The sequence below is a fragment of the Coturnix japonica genome, chromosome 2, assembly GCF_001577835.2.
Source record: "Coturnix japonica isolate 7356 chromosome 2, Coturnix japonica 2.1, whole genome shotgun sequence".
Lineage (NCBI taxonomy): Eukaryota > Metazoa > Chordata > Aves > Galliformes > Phasianidae > Coturnix > Coturnix japonica.
In genome coordinates, this window is record NC_029517.1 from 16,167,283 (window position 1) to 16,191,614 (window position 24,332).

At 37.4% G+C, this 24,332-nt stretch overlaps 1 protein-coding gene across 1 annotated transcript in view; it reads left to right on the forward strand.

Moving 5' to 3' along the window:
* The window catches only part of DNAJC1 (DnaJ heat shock protein family (Hsp40) member C1), an 88,306-nt gene that overhangs the window by 24,179 nt on the left and 39,795 nt on the right, over positions 1-24,332 (forward strand). The window contains exons 2-6 of the mRNA XM_015853312.2: positions 6,592-6,693; positions 7,150-7,196; positions 14,084-14,249; positions 15,146-15,243; positions 16,320-16,413. Coding sequence (XP_015708798.1) covers positions 6,592-6,693; positions 7,150-7,196; positions 14,084-14,249; positions 15,146-15,243; positions 16,320-16,413 — 507 coding nt within the window. The remainder of the gene's footprint in view (positions 1-6,591; positions 6,694-7,149; positions 7,197-14,083; positions 14,250-15,145; positions 15,244-16,319; positions 16,414-24,332) is intronic.

The window sequence follows — 24,332 nt, forward strand, 5'->3', positions numbered from 1 at the left end:
ATTTCCTTTAATTCCTTACATACTTAGAAACATACTAAAGCTGAAATGTAGCATGAAAACCGTATAAACAATCAAGCGGCAGCATATTTTGGGGATTACATAGAAGGAGGGGTTGGAACTTGTCAGATCCAATACCCAAAAATCTTCAGTGCTGTACAGTGGTGCTCCGCAGCTGTGTGAGCGCAGCACAGCGGCTCTGCTGTATAGCAAGGGGCAAAGGCGTTCGTTGAGCAAGAAATGCTCTGCAGGAGACATTGTGCTTTGCTTCCCCTGCCCACTTGGGCTGTAAAAGCAGTGCTCTTACTGTGTAAACATACAGACAACATTGTATAAATATATAAACAATACATACATAAAATAATAAATACATAGCAACATTCCTGGGGGGAGGAAGGGGAAGGTAAAATAAATGAAGGATACTTACTTGTTCCTTCCTTTGAGCTACCAGAAAGAAAACCTAAAAGAAAATAAACCTTAACAACATCAGGATTTCAGAATAGTTTGTTGCGGCCTCATTTATGTCCTCAGTTATTGTTTGGAGCTATTTCTCTCTTTTGAATTTAGAGGAGTAGTTCTAAAAACGTTCTGACAGAATTAGTGAGTGTTCTCTGCATCTCAGATGTAAAGCTCATGTCAAATCGTACATTACAGTTATACAGGACAGTGGTCTCTTAGTTTTTCATATCTAAAAAATCAATTGCTGAAAACTGAAGTTAAAAAGCTAAAAAGCTAAAATAGTTTCAGCAGAAGGAAAAGAAAAAATGACATAAACTGTTGTTCAGAATGATCAAGAAAAGCAAAGCGTGTGTAATTGTGCACATGTGCTGAAGAGGACATTCTTTTTTTGGTTTCTCAAGCATGAGGCAGCAGAATTTTCATTCATTTGGCATGCTAGGCTGAAAACAGAGTCTTCTTTCATCTGACACACTCCCCTGGAAACAAGCATGCCAGTTAAGGGATTGTGCCAGTTATCAGAAGCCTACAGGAATACATTGTGCTGGTTTGTATTCATTTTCATTTCATGAATTGCTTTAAAACTTAGCAAAATAAAAAAGCATTAAAACACCATTTTAGCATTATTTTTGGTTCTTACATATTTCCCTGCTGTGCTGTTATTCTGTTTAAATCAATGGAATGTTGAGAGATGCATGGCCCCTTCTGCAGCAGAGCAAATACCTCCTCCTCCCTGGGTGTGCTTGGAGCAGCCATCTGCAGTGGAGCAGCAAACATGGGTTGAACTCAATTTACATCCTTGAAAAAGAGGAGTGTCTTCACCCTTTATTTTTGTTGAGCTTCTTTCTAATTGAACGTAGGTTGTGCAGCTCTCTGTGGGCCTCGCATGGAAACAACTGGGTGGAAAGCAGCGGTGGTGATCTCACATTCAGTGGGCAGCTGTAGCTTCTGTGTGGTTATCTGCTCTGGTTTGTGCTGTGGGTTTTGGTGGGACCGTCTGTGTGTCCTGCAGGGTCACCGAAGAAAAATAGGAAATGTTGTGTTTGCAAAGCTTACTTTTTGTTTCCCTTTCCATGCCAGTCAGCTTCTATACTTAATGGTTACCAAACGGGACTTACGCACTTTGTTCCACGTGCAAATTGTGAACGAAAAATGGTATTGAAGGAACCGTATGCATTTGAATTGCTCTTTAATTTGAAATAAAACCAAACCAAGGAATTTTAATCAATAGATTATAATTCGTGGAGACTAAAAAGGATACATTTTCTCTCACGAAGGCCTGCCTCTCCTGAGGGCACTTACAGGTACAACATGTCACGTTACAGATGTACATGGTGCTATGTGCAGTCATCATTTTGGGCTGCCAGTAGTTATAGTTTATAGCTCCAGTAGTTACATGGCTGGAAATTCTGCAGTTACTTAGCAGCACAGTGATGAAGTAGATGCTCTGGTGCTGTTCTCTTGTAGCTCATTAATAAGCAGTTGGGCAAACAGCAGGTCAGTAGCAAAGTGACTTCTGTCAGTGTGCTTGTCCTCTGGACCACTGTCTCCCCATCGCTAGTGAAGGTAATGCCACCTATGTGAAGATATCTGCAGGCATATTTGAAACCTAAGATGAAATGAGCACTTTTGCTGTGTTAGAGGCAGTTGCTAAATTGTAAGTAACTAAGTCTTGTTCAGTAACTGCATTGCACTCAAGGGAACAATTTAGGTTTTGAATTGTATATGTTAGTAAGTGAAAACTATGTAGACATTGATTATTTTTTTCCCCTTGACCCAATCATTGTTTGCCTATGGCAATATCTGATACGTTATGTGTTCAGGAATTATCTTGAGACCACAATGAGGCTATTTTTTTCTTTCTTTTTTTTTTTTTTTAAAGCTTCATTAGTAATCATAGTTACATTAGGCGTGGAAGGCAGTGGGGTAATATAGAGCTGTAGCGCTCTACACCGGTTTTTCTCTTTATTATGAAGGTGGAAGTGAACTCTGCAGGTGAGACTGCATTAAATTAGTATAGGCTGTTGAGATCAAATTTATATCTTCTGACTTCTATGCATTTTCAACAAGAATGTCATTTAAAGAACACAGAAAGCAGATTCACATTATTTTTGCTCTATTATCAGTTGTGATTAAAAAAAATCCATTCTCAATTTCTCCATATCTTATTTGTGGTCTAATTATGTACTTTTCCGGATGGTACTGGGTATTGTGGAAATGATACAGAGGGAAAAAAATTTAGTAATATGTTTTAATTGTCTGAACAGAAGAAGCTGCTAAAAGCAAATGACATAAGTAGAGAGAAAACTATTTCTTCTTCTCCCCTGCCCTGTGATGGTAGGGAAAGGTGACATGAATTCCAACAGAACTCCTTCAGGATGTCTTCCACTTTTTTGACTGTTGATCCCTTCAAATGCTTACCTTGTTTCTGGGTTAAAGTACTTGGTTGTAATGAAAGGCTTACACTAAAATATTTGGAGGATGAACTTTTAATTCTACCTAGATGTCTTGTATCTAAACACCTGATAACTCTACTTGTTCAGTAAAGCTTTAGCAATTTCAAACTTCCCTCAAGAATATTGCATATATTTCCATGCATGAGTCCAGTCTGTAACCTAACAAAATACGGATTTATTTCATATTTCTGAGAACTAATTCTAGCATTAAACACCTTTTCTGTTTTGACATGTCTGTGTACTTTCCAGCTGCTCAGCTGGCAACTGAGTGGCGTTTCCTGCAAATTGGAGCACCCATTTTGCATTATCTTTTCTTTCTTTCTGTCTTTCTTCTTTCTTTCCTTTTTCCCCCCAAAGTGTGTATGCATGATGGAGTATTGTGGGGTTTTTTTTTTACCTCCTGAAATGGAATTATGCATTGTGGAGAAGTTCTGGGGTTGTAAGATCCATTAAGCAGAAACAGGATCATAAGGAGATGTTCAGCCTTGGGAGTCCTATGGGGCAATGTTGCTGTCACAGGACGGTTGTTGAGGAAAAGGGCTGATGTTTGTTTCTGCATGAGAGGGGCAGTGCGGTGGACTCATCTGGCTGTATCAGTGGCATGACATGCCAGCCTGAAGCACAGAGTCGGAGAAACTGCTTAATGCTGTCTCTATCCATCTGTAATAATACCAGCTCCTACTGCTATTAAATGATATGCTTATAGAGATCTTATTTTTCCCTCCTTAGATATAACTGAGATTGAGATATCTGAAATGTATATGAGGCCATCCTGCTTCTCTTCTCAGCTTTATCTTTAAAACAAACAAAACCAGTGTGGTCCTGGCTTTCTCTCCCTAGTCTCTGGATTTTTGCCTAGTATATGAAATAATACCTTACTCTTAGGAAGCGCTGACTCTTTAATTTGGTGTTTTGCTGCACAGCCATTACAGAAAGTGGCCAACAGAGTCAGCTATAAGTGAAAGTCTGTTAGAACAGCTGACTTCAATATGGTAGATGCTTCTTTATTAGCTTGAAAATAATTGTTCTTTGTATTCTATTTAGGGTCGTACACTGCTAGGAAGCTCTGTAGGGATGACAGGCTTTTCATTAAATTACTCCATTTTGCACCTCTAAGACTGTTCAGGACAGCTCCTGATGGGTCTGGAACCTCTCCTGAAGATGCTTAACCTTACCCATAGGTAGCACGCATTAACAACACATTTGGAACTTGATTTTCAAAACACACAAGATTTTCCTGCTTTATGCTGTAAAGAGTCAGTGAACTGGCAGTCTCACTGCTGCTTCTGAAATTTATGTGGGCCAGTAGTGATAAAAGCATTTATAGCAACAATTTAGCTATTTGTTGCTATTATTGTCCCCTTTTTGAGCTTTTGAGGGCTTAATTACAATTAGCTGATACGTTAATAAAGATCACTTCCATAGTTTAGCTAAGACTATAGCAGTAATCTATTTCCTTATTTTTATTTGCTATAGTAATGTTGAAATACTCTACTTTGTATTAAGGATGAGCCCATGTCGTTTATGAAGTGGCTGACTGGGTTGGTAGGACAGGGCAAACAAAACAATGTTTCCATTATTTCTGGTAAATAAGATGAATAACCTGTTTCTGTAAATCTAGAAATGTTTGTTCTCAGGATGAAGCAACACACATATTTAAGCAACTTTACTTTCTCAAAGTTGATTTGGGATCTCTTGCTTTGTTTAAGCATAAAAACGTGAAAGCTTGTGCTGCTCCTATATGAGATTGAAGTTGAAATTGTCCTGATAAAACTGAAAACATCATAAATCCTTTGCTTCTCTGTTGTGTGAAGTAGTTGGAAGGACATTGCCAGGCAGCTCTTAAAAATATGCTTCAGTCAGGTTTTACACAGTTTGTCAAGAGCGTTCCAAAAACAACACCAAGCACATCAAAGTATGTAGTGGAGAAGGAATAAGCTGTGGTCTGTCCTTAACACACAGTCTGGAGGGATTCATTTCTTGAGGTTTTCATGGTCTCAATCTCTAATTTTTAAACGATTTGTTTCTGTTATGTTTTTGTCTTAATTTCATGTAATTCTGTTAAGCGTCTTGTGAGTTTGTGTTCAGAAAATCTGTTTCATCACTGTGTCTTCCTTCAGCAGTTAAAAGTAAACCTATCGTATAGCATCAGTTGGAAACAACTTATTTGCAGTAATCGACACAGAAGCAAGCTGGTGCTTACCCACTCAGATCCAGCTTCTGTGTGCCATAGGAATAGCTGCTGGAAAATATGAAAATGAAAAAATGCAGATGCAGTCATTGCAGGAGAAATCTTCCCTATGAGTAATCAAAGCACCTTCTTTGGACGGAGAAGGGAATATGAGAATTTTGGTTTTACGTGAGGGGATAATAGCGATTTCCTCAAAGCATCATCTCATAGCTGATTTTTCTCAAATACTGCGCTTTTCCCCACTTTCTCCTTTTCCCCTTCTCCTCTCCCAAATCTTTCTCTAATGTTCACTCCTGGCCCAAAGTGGTATAAGGCATTATTATACCTTTGTGTTATAAAACTGATATTTTTAAAATGAAAATAATGATTTATAATAAAAAGCCTGACAGGCTAATTACAGTATTGCATTAATTATTATCTTATTTCAGCTCTGTTCCTCTCTCAGCCAATTCAGATCTGTCTTTTTGGTGTTTTTTAATCCCAGTTGACGCTGTAATTTTGAGAGAGAGACTATATTGGGAACCATATATGTATAAGTCAAGAGATTAAAATTGTCAGAAGAATACTTTCTTTCTAAAATGTTGCCTTCAATGTATTTTTAATAGAACACAAGTAGTTCTGTTTGTGTTTGGAGCTTTGTGGATCTTCTGATCCACACTTATATACCACACATAACAACCTGCAAAGTTTTCCTTTTCTGGATATCTTCATAGCATGTACTGCATGGCAGTCGTTAATTTAGAAATCTTTGTGTTGTGCAGTTAATTTAATGCACTTTATGTTCTGAATTTTATTTTTTCTCCCAGAGCGTGTGCCAGTTTATCATCGAGAAGCAGAATGATGTCAGTGCCACAAAACAGCCTTAGAATTGCAATTTGAAGCTCCTTTAGCAAAATACATGTGTGTTTACAGGTGGTGAAGCTAAAGTTGAATGCAAATCCTATTAGTGGATTTCATGTAAATGTTAGTAAGGGAAATGCTCATAGCTAGTCTCAAGTTTGGGAAACTGAGCACAGTAGTTTTCAGAGGTGGTGTCATGAAGGTATGTTGGTTGCATAATTTCCAGTTTTTATTTGAACTTTCAGGTGGCACAGTTGGTGCACTTGATGCACTGACCTGGATGCATTCAAGGCCAGGCTGGATGTGGCTCTGGGCAGCCTGGTCTGGTAGTTGGTGGCCCTGCACATAGCAGGGGGGTTGAAACTGGATGATCATTGTGGTTGCTTTCAACACAGGCCATTCTGTGGTTCTGTGGTATGAAGCAAGAAAGTGTTTGAAAGTTTTGACAAATGTTGTAATGAATGTCCAGTAACAGAGAAAGTAGAGATGAAAGATGACACGGGCTCAGTGATCGTTCCGCTGGTCGTGTGGTTTGGTGGTTAGGTTCCTCCAATGTTACTGCCTCATGTACTGTGCTGTCTTGGCTGCCTTCATTTCCTAACAAAGTTCTGGGAATCATTTCTGACAGATTGCTCTGTTTACATTTTGCAGGATGCTTCATCAGCAGATATTCGGAAAGCATATAGGAAGCTTTCACTGATTTTACACCCAGACAAGAATAAAGATGAAAATGCAGAAACACAGTTTAGGCAAGTAAGTGCAATGTGTGGTTATACAAGTTTTGGGAAAATAAGATCTGATTTTTATAGATTGATGGTGTTTTAGTAAGAACAATCAATTTATTTTAATTTTTCTTTCTTTAAATCTTTACAGACCAAAAGCATGAGGCTGTTGACATTAGCTCAGCCTTTATAACATGCTGATGACTAAATACTGGCTACTCAATTTAAAGAAGATCTTTTGGATGAAAGAAGTGACAAGTAGTTTGTTGTTTGTTTGTTTGTAGCTGAGATACAAGTCACTTTGAGAGATGAGAGGAGGAAAATGTCCTCTGCAGGAGTTGCTTGTTTGTATCTCTGGTGGCAGCTTGTATATGATTATGTCACTGTATTATCTGATGTCAAATGTATTATCTGATACTACTATTAATATTTTGCAGACTTTATTCTAAAGTAATATTAAGTATATCTTCTTGTGTTTGTGTTGTAGTTGGTGGCTATCTATGAGATTTTAAAGGATGAAGAAAGAAGGAAGAGGTGAGTTAATCTTCTGTTTCCTAAGTATTCATATATACCAGTGATAAATTGAAGCACTGTTTGTCTTATTTGTAACTATTTGGATGATTTTTGCATAATTTCAGTTTGCAGTTCTTTTGATTGTGGGCTGAAAGGGGAAGCTGATGGGTATTTTTGTGTGATACGCTCATTATCCTCTTCTAAAAGCTTAAAAAACTACCCGTTATTTGGTGCAAATCATTGTTTTAACATTTCTCAGATGTTTTACTTTTTTGAGTTGTGTTAAATATCATTGGCTGTTTTATTAATGCTGTGGTTGAACATATAGTCCTTGATTCAACTGTCAGTTATAACTCGGTGTTCCAAGAGAACGCTTTGCATGATATTTGGGATTATCTTCAATTTATGCCTTCGTTAACATTTTTTTCTGCTCTTTATTTTGTTGCTTTTCTTTCAGATATTTTACTTATGGTGTTTTAAACTTTGATGGGAATACCATATTTTATTTACAACTGATAATTGTCCCTGCAGCTTTGGGAGCAGGTCCAGAAGTCTGTGAAGGGGTTAGGGCTGACAACTGAAAAACTGTGCTCTTCTGGAAGATTTTGTTGTTGTCGTTTTGTTTTTCTTTTTAAGAGGCTGCCCAAATGAGCCAGTGATTGTAAGGGGAACAGAGCCATTGTAAAAGTACATTTAGGATGGAGTTCTAGGAAAGCGTCTTTTGGTTTCTAAGGCTAAGGTAGCTGCGGATTGTGAGGCATTTCGTGAAGGATTTTTGGTTTCTTGTCATGACTCCTGCTTTAATAGTACAGGTAGTACAGTCTTTGGTGCTTTCTTCAGGTGTCGTGAAAATGTACTTCAGAGAAGTATTTCTGAAAATCAGTAGGTTTTTTTTTCCTTTCTCCTCTCACCAGAGATAGTTCTTGTGAAGTCCTAATTGAGGAAAGGTTAAAATAAACGAGTCATTAGCTAAATGGTTTCAGACTAGCTAAAAAGTGAGCATTGCCTTTTTGGAACTTATTTCCAGCATGAAGCTACTGGGACATTGCAGATGTTATGGTGTCTTTTTAAATGAAACTGTAGTGAAGTAGCTTGTGAAAATTGTTTTTAAGCCCTCTGTACATTATGAGAGTAACTAATTTAACCATCTTGTTTGAGCAAATGTTATTCATTAGTATAGTGTAGTAATAGATAATGAGAAGTTAAAGCAGAAATGGATTGCTCTAGCTTATCTTGATTTCATTGTCAGTAACTTCTTTTACACATAGGTGGCAATATCTGTTGTATTTTTGTTTGCAGTGCAGGTATGTGGTTGATCCCTCTTCTGTCACTGATAAAGCAAAAATACAGTTTAATAAAATAGCATTTGCTGTCAGATAATTTCTTGGAAATAATATGTAGGCTAAGCCAGACATTTGGGTGGAGAGGAACCGAATGACTTTCAACAGGAACAAGTGCAGAGTCCTGCTGGGGAGGAATAACTGCTTGCATCAGTACAAGTTAGGAGCTGATGTGCTGGAGAAGAGCTTTGCAGAGAAGGACCTGAATGTCCTGGTGGGCAGCAGGTTGGCCATGAGCCAGCAGTGTGCCCCTGTGGCCAAGAAGGCCAATGGTATCCTGGAGTGTGTTAAAAAGAATGTGGCCAGAAGGTCAAGGGAGGTGATACTTCTCCCTCTAGTCTGCCTGGTGAGGCCACATCTGGAGTGCTGTGACCAATTTGGACTCCCCTGTTCAAGAAAAGCAGGGAGCTTCTGGAGGGAGTCCAGCAGAGGGTGACAAAGATTACTGGGGGCCTGGAGTATCTCCCTTGTGAGAAAAGACCTGGGGCCATTCAGCCTGGAGAAGAGAGAGAGGGTTATCAATGCATATAAATAAATACCTAACGGGCAGGAGTCAAGTGGATGCAGCAAGGCTCTTCTCAGTGGTGCTCAGTGACAAAACAAGGGGCAGGAGGCATAGGAAAGGCAAACTGGAACATACAACGTTCATACAAACATGAGGAAAAACTTCTTGACTGTGAAGGTATCAGAGAAGTGGAGCAGGCTGCTCAGAGAGGGTGCAGAGTCCCCTTCTGTGGAGATACTCAGAAATTGTCTGGATGCTTTTCTGTGCAACCTGCTGTAGGGAACCTGCTTTAGCAGGGGGTTGGACGAGGTGATCTCCAGAGGTCCCTTCAGTTCTGTGACTGTGATTTAGGAATAATGTGCACTAGATGGTCTTAGAGGTCTTTTCCAACGTTGGTGATTCTATAAACAGCAGTATATGGTTTCTTTACTTTCAGAAAACATTTGTTCCTCAGCTTTATTGCACAGTCTAGTGGTAAACCCTCATTGAGATTGTATTTTCTGCTTTTTGCTTTAAGGAATTGTTGCCTCGTGTCCTTAAAAAAAGCCTCTCTCGTGATTTAAGATAATTCATATGTCTCTTGTAGCCATATGTCAAAGGAAAGGAGAAAGTGGCTGCTTTGGGGCATTTTTCTACTTGCATTGTTATTTGGTTATCTGTAGTGTGGGAAGAGGCTCCAAGTTTACCTTCATGCCCATGCACAGGGTGCTGCACCCTTTGTCTTAGGTCTTATCAACTCACTTTTATCCTAATTCCAGAGACAGCTATTCGGGTCTGCTGCAACAAGGCTTTCTGCCAGATTTTTTTCCCCTTGGCAGCAAGCTAGTTTTTATTTCTAAAGTAACTCAAAGACCTGCTGGGGTGAGATGGAAATCGGTCTTGCAAATTAGTTGGTGGGACATTCTGGCAGTTTAGCTGGGAATCCCTCTGGAATGGGATGTGTAAAGGGTTTGGGGCACAAGATTACACTGCCTTGAGAAGAGTGAGCTGCAGACCCCTTTTGGGGATGCCCTCAGTACCTGCCTGCCTCCATCTGTTTGTCTTAGAAGTGATGTAATCCAGCATTGATCTTGGTGCATACACAGAGAGCAGAAACAGGACGAATAGGAGTAAAAGGACCTGTCCTGTGTGAGGAGCGACAAACTCGCTTTGAAACAACAGAACTCTGTCTAATGAAACCCTTCCTCCATGTCTCTGTGAATGTCAGAGGCGTTAATTGTGTGTGTACAGAAAGGGTGTTCTGAAAGGCAGATCTGTTGGCCAGCTAAATGTAATGGCTGTTCTAGAACTATTCTGTTTCTATATTTATCGGTGGATTTTTACTGTAGCTGTTGACACAAACCTTTCTTAAAATATTGCTGTTCTTCTATTAAAAAAATTAGCTAATACAACTTTATAATTCAATTTGCTTCTGAGAAAGGTTCATAGCTGTTTGTGAAGTATCCCAATGCTATTAGTTGTACTATAGAACACAGCAGCACTGCCATGGTAGTGCTTTCCACTTACACAATTTAACTGCTGCATAATTAAAACATCCCAGTGTTCTAACATGAAACACACGTGCAGACTGTTTCACATAGCATTGTTTAATGTTTTATGCCTTGTGCACATTGCAGAGTATAAGAATTTCTACGGAAAAGTTTCTTTAGGATATGTAGAAGTAGAATCATCTCCTGAAGTGCATTTTAAGTCACTTATTGGTAAATAAGCTTGATGATGATATGTTATTACCTTTTGATTATTTTTAATTCACAATAAAAAGTTTGCACGGTTCTATCAGTTGTAATTAGGCAAAAATGTAGATTTTAATTTCTTTGTTGCCATTTTAAGGAGCTTTTTACCTACAAGGCCTATTCTCTGTAACAATGTGGACTTGATTACAAGAAGCATTTGTAAAGGAATCAAGATATGCTTGTTTAGAGTAAGAAAGGTGTTTGTCTTTGCTCGCATTATAATTACGTGCGTGCATGCATAGGTATAAATTGTTCTGGCTGCTGTTGCACTGGGTGTCTCTGACAGAGCGAGGAGAAAAAGCCCCCCAAGTAAAAAACATCAGTGAAGTATTCCCGTAGTTCAGAGCAGATCTCATTAATTCAAGCTTATAGTATATGAAATATATCAGACCTCTGAAATAATTTGAAATATGAAATGCAGTGGCTGCGTTAAAGGGAGGAGTAAATTATAATTATATTAAAATAGATGATACTGTAATTAGCTACTACAGGTAATGGATTTTTCTTGCAATATAATTGATTCCACAAAGAGCTCTAAAATGAAGCTTTACAAAAGAATGAAATTCTAATACAGTTCATGCAGTTGGTTGCTTGTAAGACTTGGATTTCTGTCCTAACATAGAAACATGAGTTTTTAAACAAAGATTCATTGTAAGTTATAAATATATATTATATAAATACATATTTATAAATATATTTTTGTTTGCTTGTTCCTGTTCTGGTGCTCTGTGGTTTTTCAGTTTGCTGACTGCTACATGTCAGAGGTAACGGGTAAGAATACCCGGTGCAGAAGGTTTGTTGTGTTCTGTGTGCAGAGATCTGAGAAGAAGTACCGCAGATATATTTTTCCTTTTCAGTTTGATTTTTCTCGCAGAGCGTAGCAATTAATATACGTCACCAAAAGAAGGATGCTTTGTAATTCAATTATGAGTGTAGTTCTATACACGGATTAGCTGACTATCCTCCACAGTTAATATAGATTTCTATTAATAAATCATTTAATGAGAAACCTGCTTTTAATTAAACCGCATCCTAAATTTGGAAAGGAAGATTTTAAAATTATGGGAAGCTTCTGAGTTTCAGTAGGATCATTTTCCAGTTGAAAACCTAAATATCATTGGTGTCCTTATTTTTCAAATACAGAGCTTAATTACTATTGAAAGCAGTGATTTATCTTTTAACAGTATATATTCTAAAAAGTGGGTTATAATAGAAGCTATCTTCCCTTAAAATGGCCAGTCGTGTGAGCCATAATGCTCATTGATAGTAAAATCAATAGAGCATTGATTCTGAGACTTAATCCTTGGAGACTGTTGTTCCGAACAGCGGACATAGCCTAGTAAATACAGAGTGCTGTTTAAAGTGTTTAATGCAAGAGACTCTGCTGTCTTAATTTATATTTTTTTTCTTAACAGATAATTTATAATAGAACGTGGTTGTCAAACATTTTTTTTTCCCAGCCCTATTTTGAGTATTAGGATATTGTTACCATTAGTGTACATGGACCCTATTTAAATCTGTGGACAAATCTGCAGTGCCTCCATTAACATTTCCTATTGTATAAGGAAACAAATGCTTAATAAATCTATAGTAGTATTAAAGCCATTTATTTTTTCTCAATTTTGTACATTTATTTCTCTGAAGCTGTCAACAGCAGGACGTATTTTGTGGAGTTTTATCAGTCTAGTTTTTAAAAGAGGTTTTGATTCTAAAATATTTGTTTTTTAATCTAGAACAAAAGTTTGGAATGTTTTAGCAAATATATTATTTTTAAATGCTAAAAAAAATCTTTAAAAAAACCCAAAGTTTTAGTTTTGAAACTGCTTGCTAAGCGGAGAGTTGAGGCAGCAGCAATGATCTCTTCCTAACTTACTGGGAAAGTAGAAATGTTGTTAGAACAAAACTGATGCTGATAGATATTAATCGTAGCATTCTCAGTCCCTGCCAAGGAAGATACAATTTTGCTGTACATGTTTTTGGTACTTGGAATCTTGGAGTGTTAAATCTTTTGCACAGAAGGAGCCTGGCAACACCTCGGCTGCTCGAGCAAATGTTGTCTCAGAAGTCAGCTTTTCTGGATGCACAGAATTAAAGGATATATTTTATTTAGGACCACGGCTGCTTTTTCTGCCTGAAAAAAAAAGAAATGAATTTGCCAGTGGAAATTTTTATTTTTAGTCCATCTCCGAGGTATCAATTTAATAACTATCAAAGTAGCGAGTGCAGTTGTTGCATTTAAATTGATTTACATGTCAAGACTGGCAGTTTAGCAGCTGCGCTATTATTCCTGGATCGGTCAATTTACTTGAGAAAAACCTACTACTGAGTTCTACTGACCTGCATGACAATATAGGCCCTATTTCTATTCCTGTAATTAGGCCCGCGACTAACTCAGAATATTTTTAATTAAAATATTTTGGTCAATGTGTTGCACCAAATTAGGCCTTTCAGCGCAGATTTAATTCTGGAACCGGTGTGATTAGAATGTGTAATGAGTCGCGTTCAGTTCCAGATGAACAGGTTGTGCATCGCCAGAGCATTCGGCTTTTGGCGTTTATTGCAGGGGTCTGTGCTGGAAACTTTACTCTGAAAGGTAACAAATAGCGAAAGGGCGGTTGTGTGAATGGCCGCGCTCCATCTATGGGCGAATCGATGGCGTCGGCGCACCGTAATTAAAAGATGCTGCGGGCGCGCAGAGATGCCTCAAGAATTTGGTGAGGAGAAAAGCTGACGAGCTGTCATAAAAAGGGTTCCCGCGGAGCCGGCGGGGCTGGTAAATGTAAGCGGCGTTGGAACAGATTGATTTCGGAGGCAGCTTTTCAAGCGGCGGGTGCTGCGGTGCGCGTAGCTGGGTGGCCCCGCGCTCAGCCCGTGGCGGTGCTTCCCTGACCGCGCGCTGCCGGCGCGGCCGCGGCGCTGCTGCAGAGCGGAACAAAAGCGCGGGCGCTGCTCCCCTCCCCCACCACTCGTGCTTTTAATTTGGGAGAGGAAGACGGGGCGATGGTGGTCGAGCCGTTTCTCCTCGCTCCTTCGCCCCTCCTGCCCGCGCTGTGAGCCTTTCCCGCAGCGCCGTTTCCGCGCTGGGCCGAGCGGGGCTGCTGCGCAGCCGGCGTTGCAAAAAGAGCACGTTCCGTGTTGGGTTCTGTTTGTTGCCGGCGTTTGGCTGAGCGACACAGCGCTGTGCTAGAGAATAAACGCTGCTAACCGAGCTTTTGTGCGCGCTTTATGCGAGCGGGCTGTGCATTACCGTTTGTTTTGCTTTATGATGGGATGGTTGGGCTGATCTCATTTTTAGCTCTCCATGAAAGCCTGTTATATTTGCTACTGTAGGTATGATGATATTCTGATCAATGGACTACCAGATTGGAGACAGCCTGTATTCTACTACAGGCGGGTGAGAAAAATGAGCAATGCTGAGCTGGCATTACTCTTGTTCATTATACTCACAGTGGGTCATTATGCTGTGGTTTGGTCAATCTACCTGGAAAAACAGCTGGTAAGTATTGGTAATAAATCAAACTTGCTTCAGTTATTAGCATTGAGTTCCCCGCTAAAGTTTGCATATTATAGGGATCCCCACCGCTTCCCCCGTTTTGAATTTGACGTTTTTGTATTTTAAAATTATTACATTTAAAATGGTAATAAATATAAAATGAGAGATTCAGCGTGTCAGAAACAGTAATCCCAAACCTGTTTATCGAGAATTGGTAATGGATAAGAGATGGTTCTTAGGTTTATAATTGGCAGAAAGAAGGAGAATAAAAGCTCTTCTGTCATTTATTGATGCAGGGTCATATGCTCCTGTAGTCATGTTTATGACTTTCCTAAACGTTACTTAAAAATAACCAGATTTGATTCATTTAGGAGTCATCCCAGCTTTGCCTTTGTTCTTAGCTAAATGCTTTAGTTTTTGGTTTTGTTTGGGGTTTTTGTTAACGTTGGTAAGCAGCGCAAACAAATTTCTGTTGGATTATTTTTGGGTTTTACATATAAAAGTCTGTTGCAGTTATCAAAGTAGGAAAAAAAAAACCACACTAAGCATAACTTGAAAAATACTCATACATTAGCATCTATTTACTTTTTTATTTTCCACTGCATTATTGAAGTTGATGAATGAGAAAGGAGGCAAGTTGAATGCTTTCTCCTCTTAGAAAAGTTTGATTGCTATGGAGATACACATGAGTGACAGAACTGGACTTCATGTGTGTTTAAAGACTGGATACCATGGCAACAGTTATTGTTAAGATAGATCATTTTACTTAATCATGTAGGACCCCTAGATACATTTGCATAAATGCTACTCTAATGTTTACCCTTCACAGAAGAGTCCCAGTAACATTTGTGGTTTACATGTTAATGATAACCTGTAACTGTAGTTCTTTCTACATCAAGGATGAACTGCTCAGCAGAAAAAAGAGGGAGAAGAAGAAAAAAACGGGAGGTAGAAGTGCGGATGAAGCAAAACTTGCTGCTCCTGAAAAACATGAAAGGTGGGAAGAAACTTGATTTCAGCATTTTGAAGCTTTGTAGCAGCTACCGGTTTTGTTTCTTTCTTTTCTCCTTGCATTTTTGAAGTATTTGTACAAGAGATCGATCTGTAACATTCATTTCTGATATAAAGCGTCCCGGTGTCGATGTGCATGCAGTTTTTAATACCGTAAACAAATATGTGGTATTTACTCAACAGATGATCAGTAAGGGAAATACTGAGGCTGAATTCATGACATCTCGTCTGTGGAAGGGCGCTGTTCCTCCAAATTGGCTTTTTTTAGAAGATTTTACTATTTTTTCTGTCTTCGAAGATTTTTGCTTTTGGTTAAAATTTCTTAATTTATTTAAGCTTTAATTTATCACCATAACGAATCAGGAGTTTTTATGGGGTTTTTAATGCATGTCTGATTTAATGCCTTTGTCTGATTAACTTGAAAACAAGCGTGTTGGTGAAGGCTTATAATGCTATTTTTCAGTTAAGAGACGCATAGGGAAATAGTGACTTTCAGGACACTCCAAAAGATACCACCATTTCTTCTATTGATTCATAGAAAGAAATAAAGGGTTTAAATAGTTCACACAGCAGGGGCATGAACTGGATCAATGCAGGATGGAGATCAGAGACCATTCTGCCTGTCGTCTTTCCTGATGACATCAGTGAGTAATGCTTCAGCGAACTGCAAATGACATTAATTTTTATGTATTGTTTTGTTTATGCTACAGTCTTCATATCTGGTTGTCAGCACTTGTGAACACTTGATTGAGGCTTGAGGTTTTGTGTTTTGTTGTTTTTTTTTTTAGACTCAAGTGATTATGTGGCTTATGAATTTATTTTCTTGGAAGAAAAGCCCTTTTCAAGATACTAAAATACAGAGATAATTAGAATTTGGGGGTTGTGTTAAGTATTTTGAAATAAATGTTCGGAACAAATCTTTTGTATTATGTAGCTAAATTTATGAATTGACAAGTGGTAATCATTATAAAAAGGGTCATGGAAGAATTCTGAAATTTTTGGGACAGTTTTGAAACTGTGTAGTAACAGTGGAAAAAAACTCACAATTTTGTTTGGCTGTAGAGCACTGGACAAACCACAGTGGCATGACTTACTTCCATGCAAGCTGGGAATATGGTTCTGTCTCACTGTGAAAGCTTTGCCTCAGCTATTCCAGGTAAAGTACTGTAACTTTAGACTATTAAATTACATTTGTTGATGGTGTTATGCATGATCATGTTGTTGCACTTGTTTATATTAATTTTCTGGCTCAAGTTTATAGCTCTTATATATATATATAATATATAAATTTGTATAATCTATATAAGTATATACATATTTATAAGTATATAAAAGGTATATGTATATTCACTTATATATATACACACACATTCAAAAAGCATTATTTGGAGATAATTTTAATAAATGTATATAAATTTTGAGTATATTAAAAATTGTATTAATATGTTAGGGAATTCAGCAGCAGTTTCTGCTGGACACAAATGCAGGAATTGTAGGAGGAGGAAAATATATGCAGGCACCTATAATACAAATAGCAACATCTTTTAAGCAATCTGTTAAGAAAATATTGTTATCTCAGATAGGCAAACACTGTGTATTTAAATTTGAGAAAGCAGTGCAGCTACTTCTGAGTGAGCTTTCTTTATGAAGTGCAGGATAATGGTAGAAATTTATACCTGAAATTAACAAAGTAGAGTAAGAAAATTATGTTTGTAATTTAGATACTTAAACATGGGAAATCAGGCCACAGCTCTGGTGTGGTTTTGTTTTCTTTTTAATATGAATACAATTAATTGTAAAATTCAGCTGACGTTCACCAAGTGTGGTAAAAAATGCCAATTATCAGAATAACTTTTTAAATCCCATGGGACTGATGGGTATAGATCAGGAAACTAGGGTGGATTTAATTTGGTTTATACTTATTAATATACTATTAATGCTGAAGTGTAACTAGCATAAATATTCCATTTGTCTGAGTACAAACTGGAATTCTTTCATACAATTCATAATTCCTAATCTGTCAGCCAAAAGGCTTGTAAAACTTGTACAGTAAGGAAAAGTCTGGTGTTTCAGCTTCTATTTTTATAGCCTATAACTTTTCCTACAAAGAGATGCAAAATTAATATTCCATCATCTTTTAAATGTTTCATCGGGACTATGTGGTTATTTTATTAAAACAAGCTTTCTTAATCTGTTTGCATGGTTTAAAAGCAAAAATGACTGCATAATTAAATCAGCTGTTAAGCTTTGATTTTCATCCTTGATTGGGATGAGTTAGAAAATTTTTTTGCCAATTGTTGCTGCCACGTTTTCGAAACTTACTTTATAATTATAGTACTTTTCCTTTTGCTTTGATTGCTAAATAGGCACAGTCTTATTGAATATAGTAACAGTTGTAAGGATTTTTAAAATAAGATGTCTTATAATGTTTCTAAGCTGTCATTTTGTCTGTTTCATCATCTTGATTTAGTCTGCTATGCAGTCAGTAGTAGGGGTTTCAGATTTTCTCTTCAAAAAGCATCTCTGCTGGACTGGCCAGAAAAGGTGATGTATTGAACTTTGAAGACACTTAGCTGATCGCTTTTGCTTTGTATTTCAAATCCATTAAATTAATGGTAGTGGAAAATTAGGTGTCCAGTAACTCATGGAAAATGGGAGACCAGCAAGCCAGGGAAGTGGTGGCAGAGGAAGCACAATTATAGGAATTCAGTGCAGGAAGGTTTCAGAACAAGCAGGAAGCAAAGAGACAGGGTTCTTGAGTGAGTCGTCCTGTACTTAAATAATGCTGCTGCTTAATTCCAGGGCTTTTGTTGTTCTTCAACGTGACCTGCCATATATGTAAATGAAAATGCCATGAATTACAAGTAAGCTTCAATATTAAGAACTTTCAGCATTTTGGATAACTGAGCTATTGTAGTTAATTAGTTAAAAATACTTAAGAGAGTATCACCTCTTCTGAAGAGCCGTGATAGCAGTGACCTTGTGTCAGGGATGAGAAGAACAGTGCAGAAGAAAATTTTTATGTTCTGCTTGACTGGTCAGAGAGACTTCTGGGCTCTTGAGTTCTATTTAAGGTTTTAGCAATAAAATAGCTGTGTTCCTTCATACAGATATGCTCTTTTGAAAGTAAGTGCCATTACCTTCAGTAGTACACTAATGTAGGTTTGAGACTTCAGAGTATTCGAGGCTTTTAGGGTAAGTAGAATCACTAGGGCAAGTTAGCTAAAAGGTGGATACCAACAGATACTGAGTGCTAGTTACACATGCTAATTATTTATTAACATACTGTTATGAGGTTGACATAAGGATATCTGCTGCAGATTCTATATCTTTATGGGGTTAATCTAAATGATTTTTCTCTAATTTAAGAGCCAATAAGTTATTTTCAGGGTTGGCTTTTATCCATATGCAATTAATGTTGTCACAGAATAAGTTCTAAAAATATCATCCATATTTAAATATACCATGATTGGGAGTTAAAAGGCTGAGTTTCAGCAATGCTAATAACTAGATGTAGTTTCTGACACTGAGTTTCATGTTCCTCAAGACTTTCAGTGAGGAAGCAGTTCAGCTATTTCAAATGAATAAAACAGCCTGTCAGTGTACACAAAGATCTTCTGCAAAGTAAACTTTTTTTTTCCCTGTAAGAAAAGAGAAAGTCAATTTAAACTTTTAACCACTTTTCAAATGAGTTCATTTTACCTAGCAGCCATCCCTCTTCCCCTCCCCCTCCATTAGTGTGAATATTCTTCTTAGCACAGCTCTGAGGATTCAGGTTGCTGAGCTTCTGCCCATGCCTGACTCTCATTTATCCAATTGAGTGTCTTTCTCCTACTTCCCCTCCTCCTTCAAAATGTCAGATTTCAGAAGGAGGCACTTAAAATAATTAAGGTAGGCCTTTACTGAAGAAAAATGCTTTGTTTGCATGCCCCTGTGATGGCCTATGCCATTTTATTGTAGTCTGCATTTTATGTCAAGAAACTGGTAGAAAAATGAGTGAGAGGAGAATGAGAGAAACTCAGAAATGATTGTTTTTTTAACTGTTGACAATTGTATTTTGAGGGAAACTACATAGGTTTTTATATCCCTGCATTTAGTGTAGTTCAATTTCAGGGTGAAAACAACATCTTAAAGCTTATTTCAAGAAGTGAAGGGAAAAGAAAACATAAATGTATCATCAATCAAATATCTGTGATGGGAAAGAAGTATTAAGCCGAGAGTAAATTACATTGGCTATTACAGATTTTAATTCTTCTAATGAAGACACGAGAAAAAGATAGAACAAAGAATGCAAGTTATTTCTAGGGTCATGAGAATGACCTGGAAGAAGGCTATTTACTTAAAAACCAAAAAACTCAATAAAAATGCTTGTTGGAACTGAACGTTGGTCTCACAAAGAAATAACGCAGCTAAATATAGTGTGCAAGAATTTCAGTTCAAATGGTGCATGTAATACAGAATAGACAGTTTTGTTAATTATCTTTTTTCTTTGTGGCAGAAGAATCAAGTGAAATGCAGTTTATTCCCAAAATAGCTGATGAGAGGTTTTTTCTTTGGATGTGCAGACATACAACTTGAGAGGTGGCATTTCTTAAAAATGTTCTTAATTATTCTTCACAAAATATTTTCTCCCAAAAACTGAAGATAAACATGTTTGTTTGCATTGCTGACAGCTACATTTCTTCCAACTTTTTGTGGTGAAGCTTAGTTACCAATGTGCTTATTTTTACACCAACCAGCACTAGGATATGGTTTTTATTAGTTGAATTCTGTTCCTACTGTTGTTAGGAAAGTAATGAAGCAGGAAGTGTTGTTGTTTGTCTCGTACAGAAATTGATTCTTATTAAGAAAATAAACTTCCCTTTTATCTTCTGTCAGTAATAAGGTAGGTGTATTGCAGACCCTATTGCTTGGCTGTTGGAAGAGCTTCTAGTGGCTCTCCAGCAATGAGAAGGCAGTTCACGCTCAACATGTAGCTGCAGTGGGTACAACCCAGCAAGATTATGAACAAAGCTTTCAGTTACAATTGAAACTTTTGTTTCTAAAGACCTTTGCGTAGTATGAAGTAAATTAAAACAAAAAGGCCAGTAATTTATTTTTATGTAGACTACCAGATGGTAATTACTGTAGCTGATTTAGTAGCCTGGAATAGATTCAAACTAGTGACCCAGAGGTGTTTAATTTCTTGGCATTTTTTCCTTAGGTTTTCTTTTAATCTGTGATTACATTTCAACACCTGCTTAGAGATGGTTCAGCTCTGGCCTTAAACGGATTGGCAATGTGTCATTAAACTCAAGAGGCTTTGCCAGCAGGGCATCTCCTTTGGCAAAGTTAGCAGTTAAGCAGGATTTGATTAGGTCAGCAAACATTTATATGGGTTGGTTTTGTCTTCACATATGACTTTTACATAAAATCAGAATGTGAGATTAAAGTGAAATTTATTGAGTTTAGTTATGTCTGCTTTAAAAAATAGATTTTTGAAAGGATTTATTCAGGTGCCAATGTTTAAGTATCTCCATAATAACCAAAAAGGTTACACAGTTTTGAGTTGTTGCAGCCTAAGGTACAGCACTGATGTGGTATAATTTGTGGGGAGCGAGCAGATGCAGGATGTGTGGCACGAGTGATTGCCCATTTGCTCTGTTTCTTTCTGTTTTGCAGTGGTTGGGAGAACCAAAGTAGGGATGAAGCTCTTGACCCTGAGGTCAATTAGAAGCTTAGATAAAGGTCAGAGGAGAGTGGATGATAAAACAAGTATTCTGGGTGTATGCAAGTGAGCAAAAATATTCTACCTCTAAAAGGGTGCTTACTGTCTGATACGCTGGTGAAAAAATGTGCTTTATTGCATAGGATAAGTTTTAAGTGAACATAAGACACAAAATAAACTTGGCTTTCTACATTTTGCTGTGTTGGCCAGTTTTGCTCTCCTCCTTCAAACAGTCCCTTGGTGTATGCCTGCATATCTCAGCATTTTGGAAGAGTGTAGCTTATGAGTGCAAGGTGATGTTGGCTCTCAGTGAATTGGACTTTTCTGGAGGGAGGCTTCTGTGGGCATGAATGGCGATCCTGGATAGGCCTTGCAGTTCCCCCTTCTGGCTGCCTTTGTTTTCTCACTGTGGATCTGGAATATCCATCAGATCCTGCATTAGCACAGCCCGCCTCTGGTCACCTGGTGCATGTGACGCTTGCTGTGACTGCCCACAAGCTATACACAGCTGTGGAGCCTGCCCACACCTGGTACTATTGCAAGGTCATAGCATAATTTCCTGATTAAAAAGATCATTTATTTACTGGTTTACCTTTGAGTAAACATGTACAAATTACCAGTAATTTAAATCACGGTGTTCAGCTTTTTTTTTTTTAAACACTACTTGTTGCCACAACGCTTCATTTGAGATTATATAAATCCATGAGGAGGCTCTGTGGCATTATGACGGGCATTTTTATTGCCAAGAAGTAGCCAACTGAAGGTCGGATGGTGACAATTTTGATTTGACTACTTTATCATCAGTAGTTTTATACTGATGTTCTCCTTTCTGTGACTGTTGTCACTCTTGTAAGAATGGCACCAGAACACCATGCTCAAAGACAAAAACTAGTCCACGAACTTTGTGCAAATATCAAAGCTGATAGATTAATTTAAGAGTAATTTAAGATTAAGATTAAGATGCGGAGAAAATTATTTAAGTGCACCAGTTTTAAATCTGTTTGTATCAGAGTTTCCAGTTAACTGTTAATTCAGAGATGGAGGTGCAGGTTTTTTTGTGTTAATCCTTCACGCCACAGAAGTAGAAAGTGAAGTTGGTTCTATCACAGAATCTATAATGAAGATTCATATAGGAACAAATAATGTGAGTTGTTTCCTTTTTTTGCTGTATTTCTGTTGATCTGTTGTTATTCTGAGGTAGACCAGAAAGTGAGGAAGATTGACTGGAGGAAAGAAAACCAACAACAATCCCACCCCCCAAACAAACAAACAAAACCTCATCACCTTCCTTCTCCAAAAGTCAAGGAGAGGGCAGAGCCACTGAGTCTTATTCAAAACTGAAGATTTTGGTTACAGGATTAGAGCAGTTTATATTTTAGCTATGTTAGAAAAACAAAGAAGCAAAGAAAAACCTTAAAATCCAGTATCGAGAATTTCTGTACATAGTTCAGTAATAAGTGCAGCTTTGTCCTGGCAATCTCAAACGTCTTGGCAGGAGACTCACTTTTATTGACTCATACAGAGAAAAAATGAAATACAATAATTTTACTATATTCTTAGTTTTTATTTGTGATTAAAATATTGAGAAAATGTTAATGAATAGTTTATCTGTCAATTTCATTTCTCATCTGCAGTACTTCCTGAAATTTTTAGTTTAAAGTAAGAGTAGTCACAAGAGCTTCCTATACAGAGCAGTCGACATATGATTTGGATATACAAGCTGCACAGTTTTGAAACTCTAAAACATTCCTTTCTCATTCCGTTCCTTCTTGGAAAGTGAATATTTGAATCATAGCCTAATAATCCAGGCTTCGTTATTCTTTTTGCTTGACTACATGCATATTACTGCTTTGATGATGAAGTCACGTATTTGTGTTCTGCTTTTTTTTTCTTTTTTTCTTTTTTTTTTTTTTGAGAACATCTCACTCAACTGCAAATGAGAGCAAAATGTTATAATGAGTAGTTAAGTTGCAAGCGTTAGTTAGAACAGTTCCAAGCTTTGTGTTTGTATGCATCTGTCCTCAATCCCCTCCTACCTCCTGAAGGATCAAAATGTTGCTGTTCTCATGTTTATTACCTGTTGAAGGCGAATTATACATCAGGTACAAAATTCTGAGGTTGCACATATTTTGTACTCTTGGGCAAAAAAAAAATAAAGATGCTTTAGAAGGAAATTCATTACTGAGTCTTAGGAAAGGAATGGTAGTTTGGAAGTGGCTGTGTCTGTATTGCCACTGATTTTAGGGTAATTGTGTGTTTATTTTGGCCCCAAAGTATTTGTATTGAGACAAAATGATCATTTAAATTTATCACTTCAGGAAAGTAAAAAAATCTGAAGATAAATCTGTTTTGAAATTCTCTTCCAAAACTAAATATGCTTGAAAACTGTTTATTTCTTAGACTGGAACTATTCAAAATGTGCTTCTTCATGTAAAAACAGAAGTTTTCTCCAAAGAAACTCCTATTGTTATGTGATCTCCAGAGTTTATTCTGTTGTAACTTACCATGTGTGGTATTAATATAGTTTCTGTCTGACTAAAATCTCTATTCAGGTATGTCTTCCAATTTCTCTTCACAACCTGTAGAGCTATTTCTTGTGCTTTGGTGGGAAGATTTTGATTTTCAAATCTCCAAAATCCACTTTGATTCATCTTGTTGCTCTATATGTATGTTATCATACGTGCTTCAAAATGCTCAGTATCCCTGTGGTGTTTTTTTCTTTTGATGGTATCAAATAAAATATATGATTAATAAGATGAAAAATCAAATGTCGCATTTGTTACCTGCATATTACATCATTTCAGTGATAATCCATTTTATATCTCTAAAGCAGCAATACTAGTAAATTTCATTTGCGTGCTTCTGACTAGTTTTCTTTGTTGTTCAGCTATTGTGTCTCATTTTCGTCTGAGCCACATTTCCAATTGTTCTGTGATTGACATGCTGGAGAGATTGACAGTTACCCCCTAGTGCCTGCTGTCTGGAGATCCCACAAGCAATAATGGATCTTACACCAGAATTTAGCATCAAATATTGGCTTTCAGTGTCAAATGGGTTAAATTTAAATGCCGGCTAATTGTAGCCATTTTGAAATCATATCCTTAAACAAAAAAGCATTTTTAGATATCAGTAATGTCTGAGTCCTGTGTAGGCCGCACAATCCAAATGTCTCAAACTTGCAGAAGAAGTTAACCATTACATTGGTGGCTGTTTCTGTTTATTAACAATGCAAATAGTCCAGATCTGGAGAAAACAAGGAAAGCTTCCATATGTGGCAAGTAAACCAAAAAGAGGCCCAATACTGATGTTTCTACTGTGATTCATTGTTTTAACATTCAAAATGAATGTTCTTATTTTAGGCCTTAATG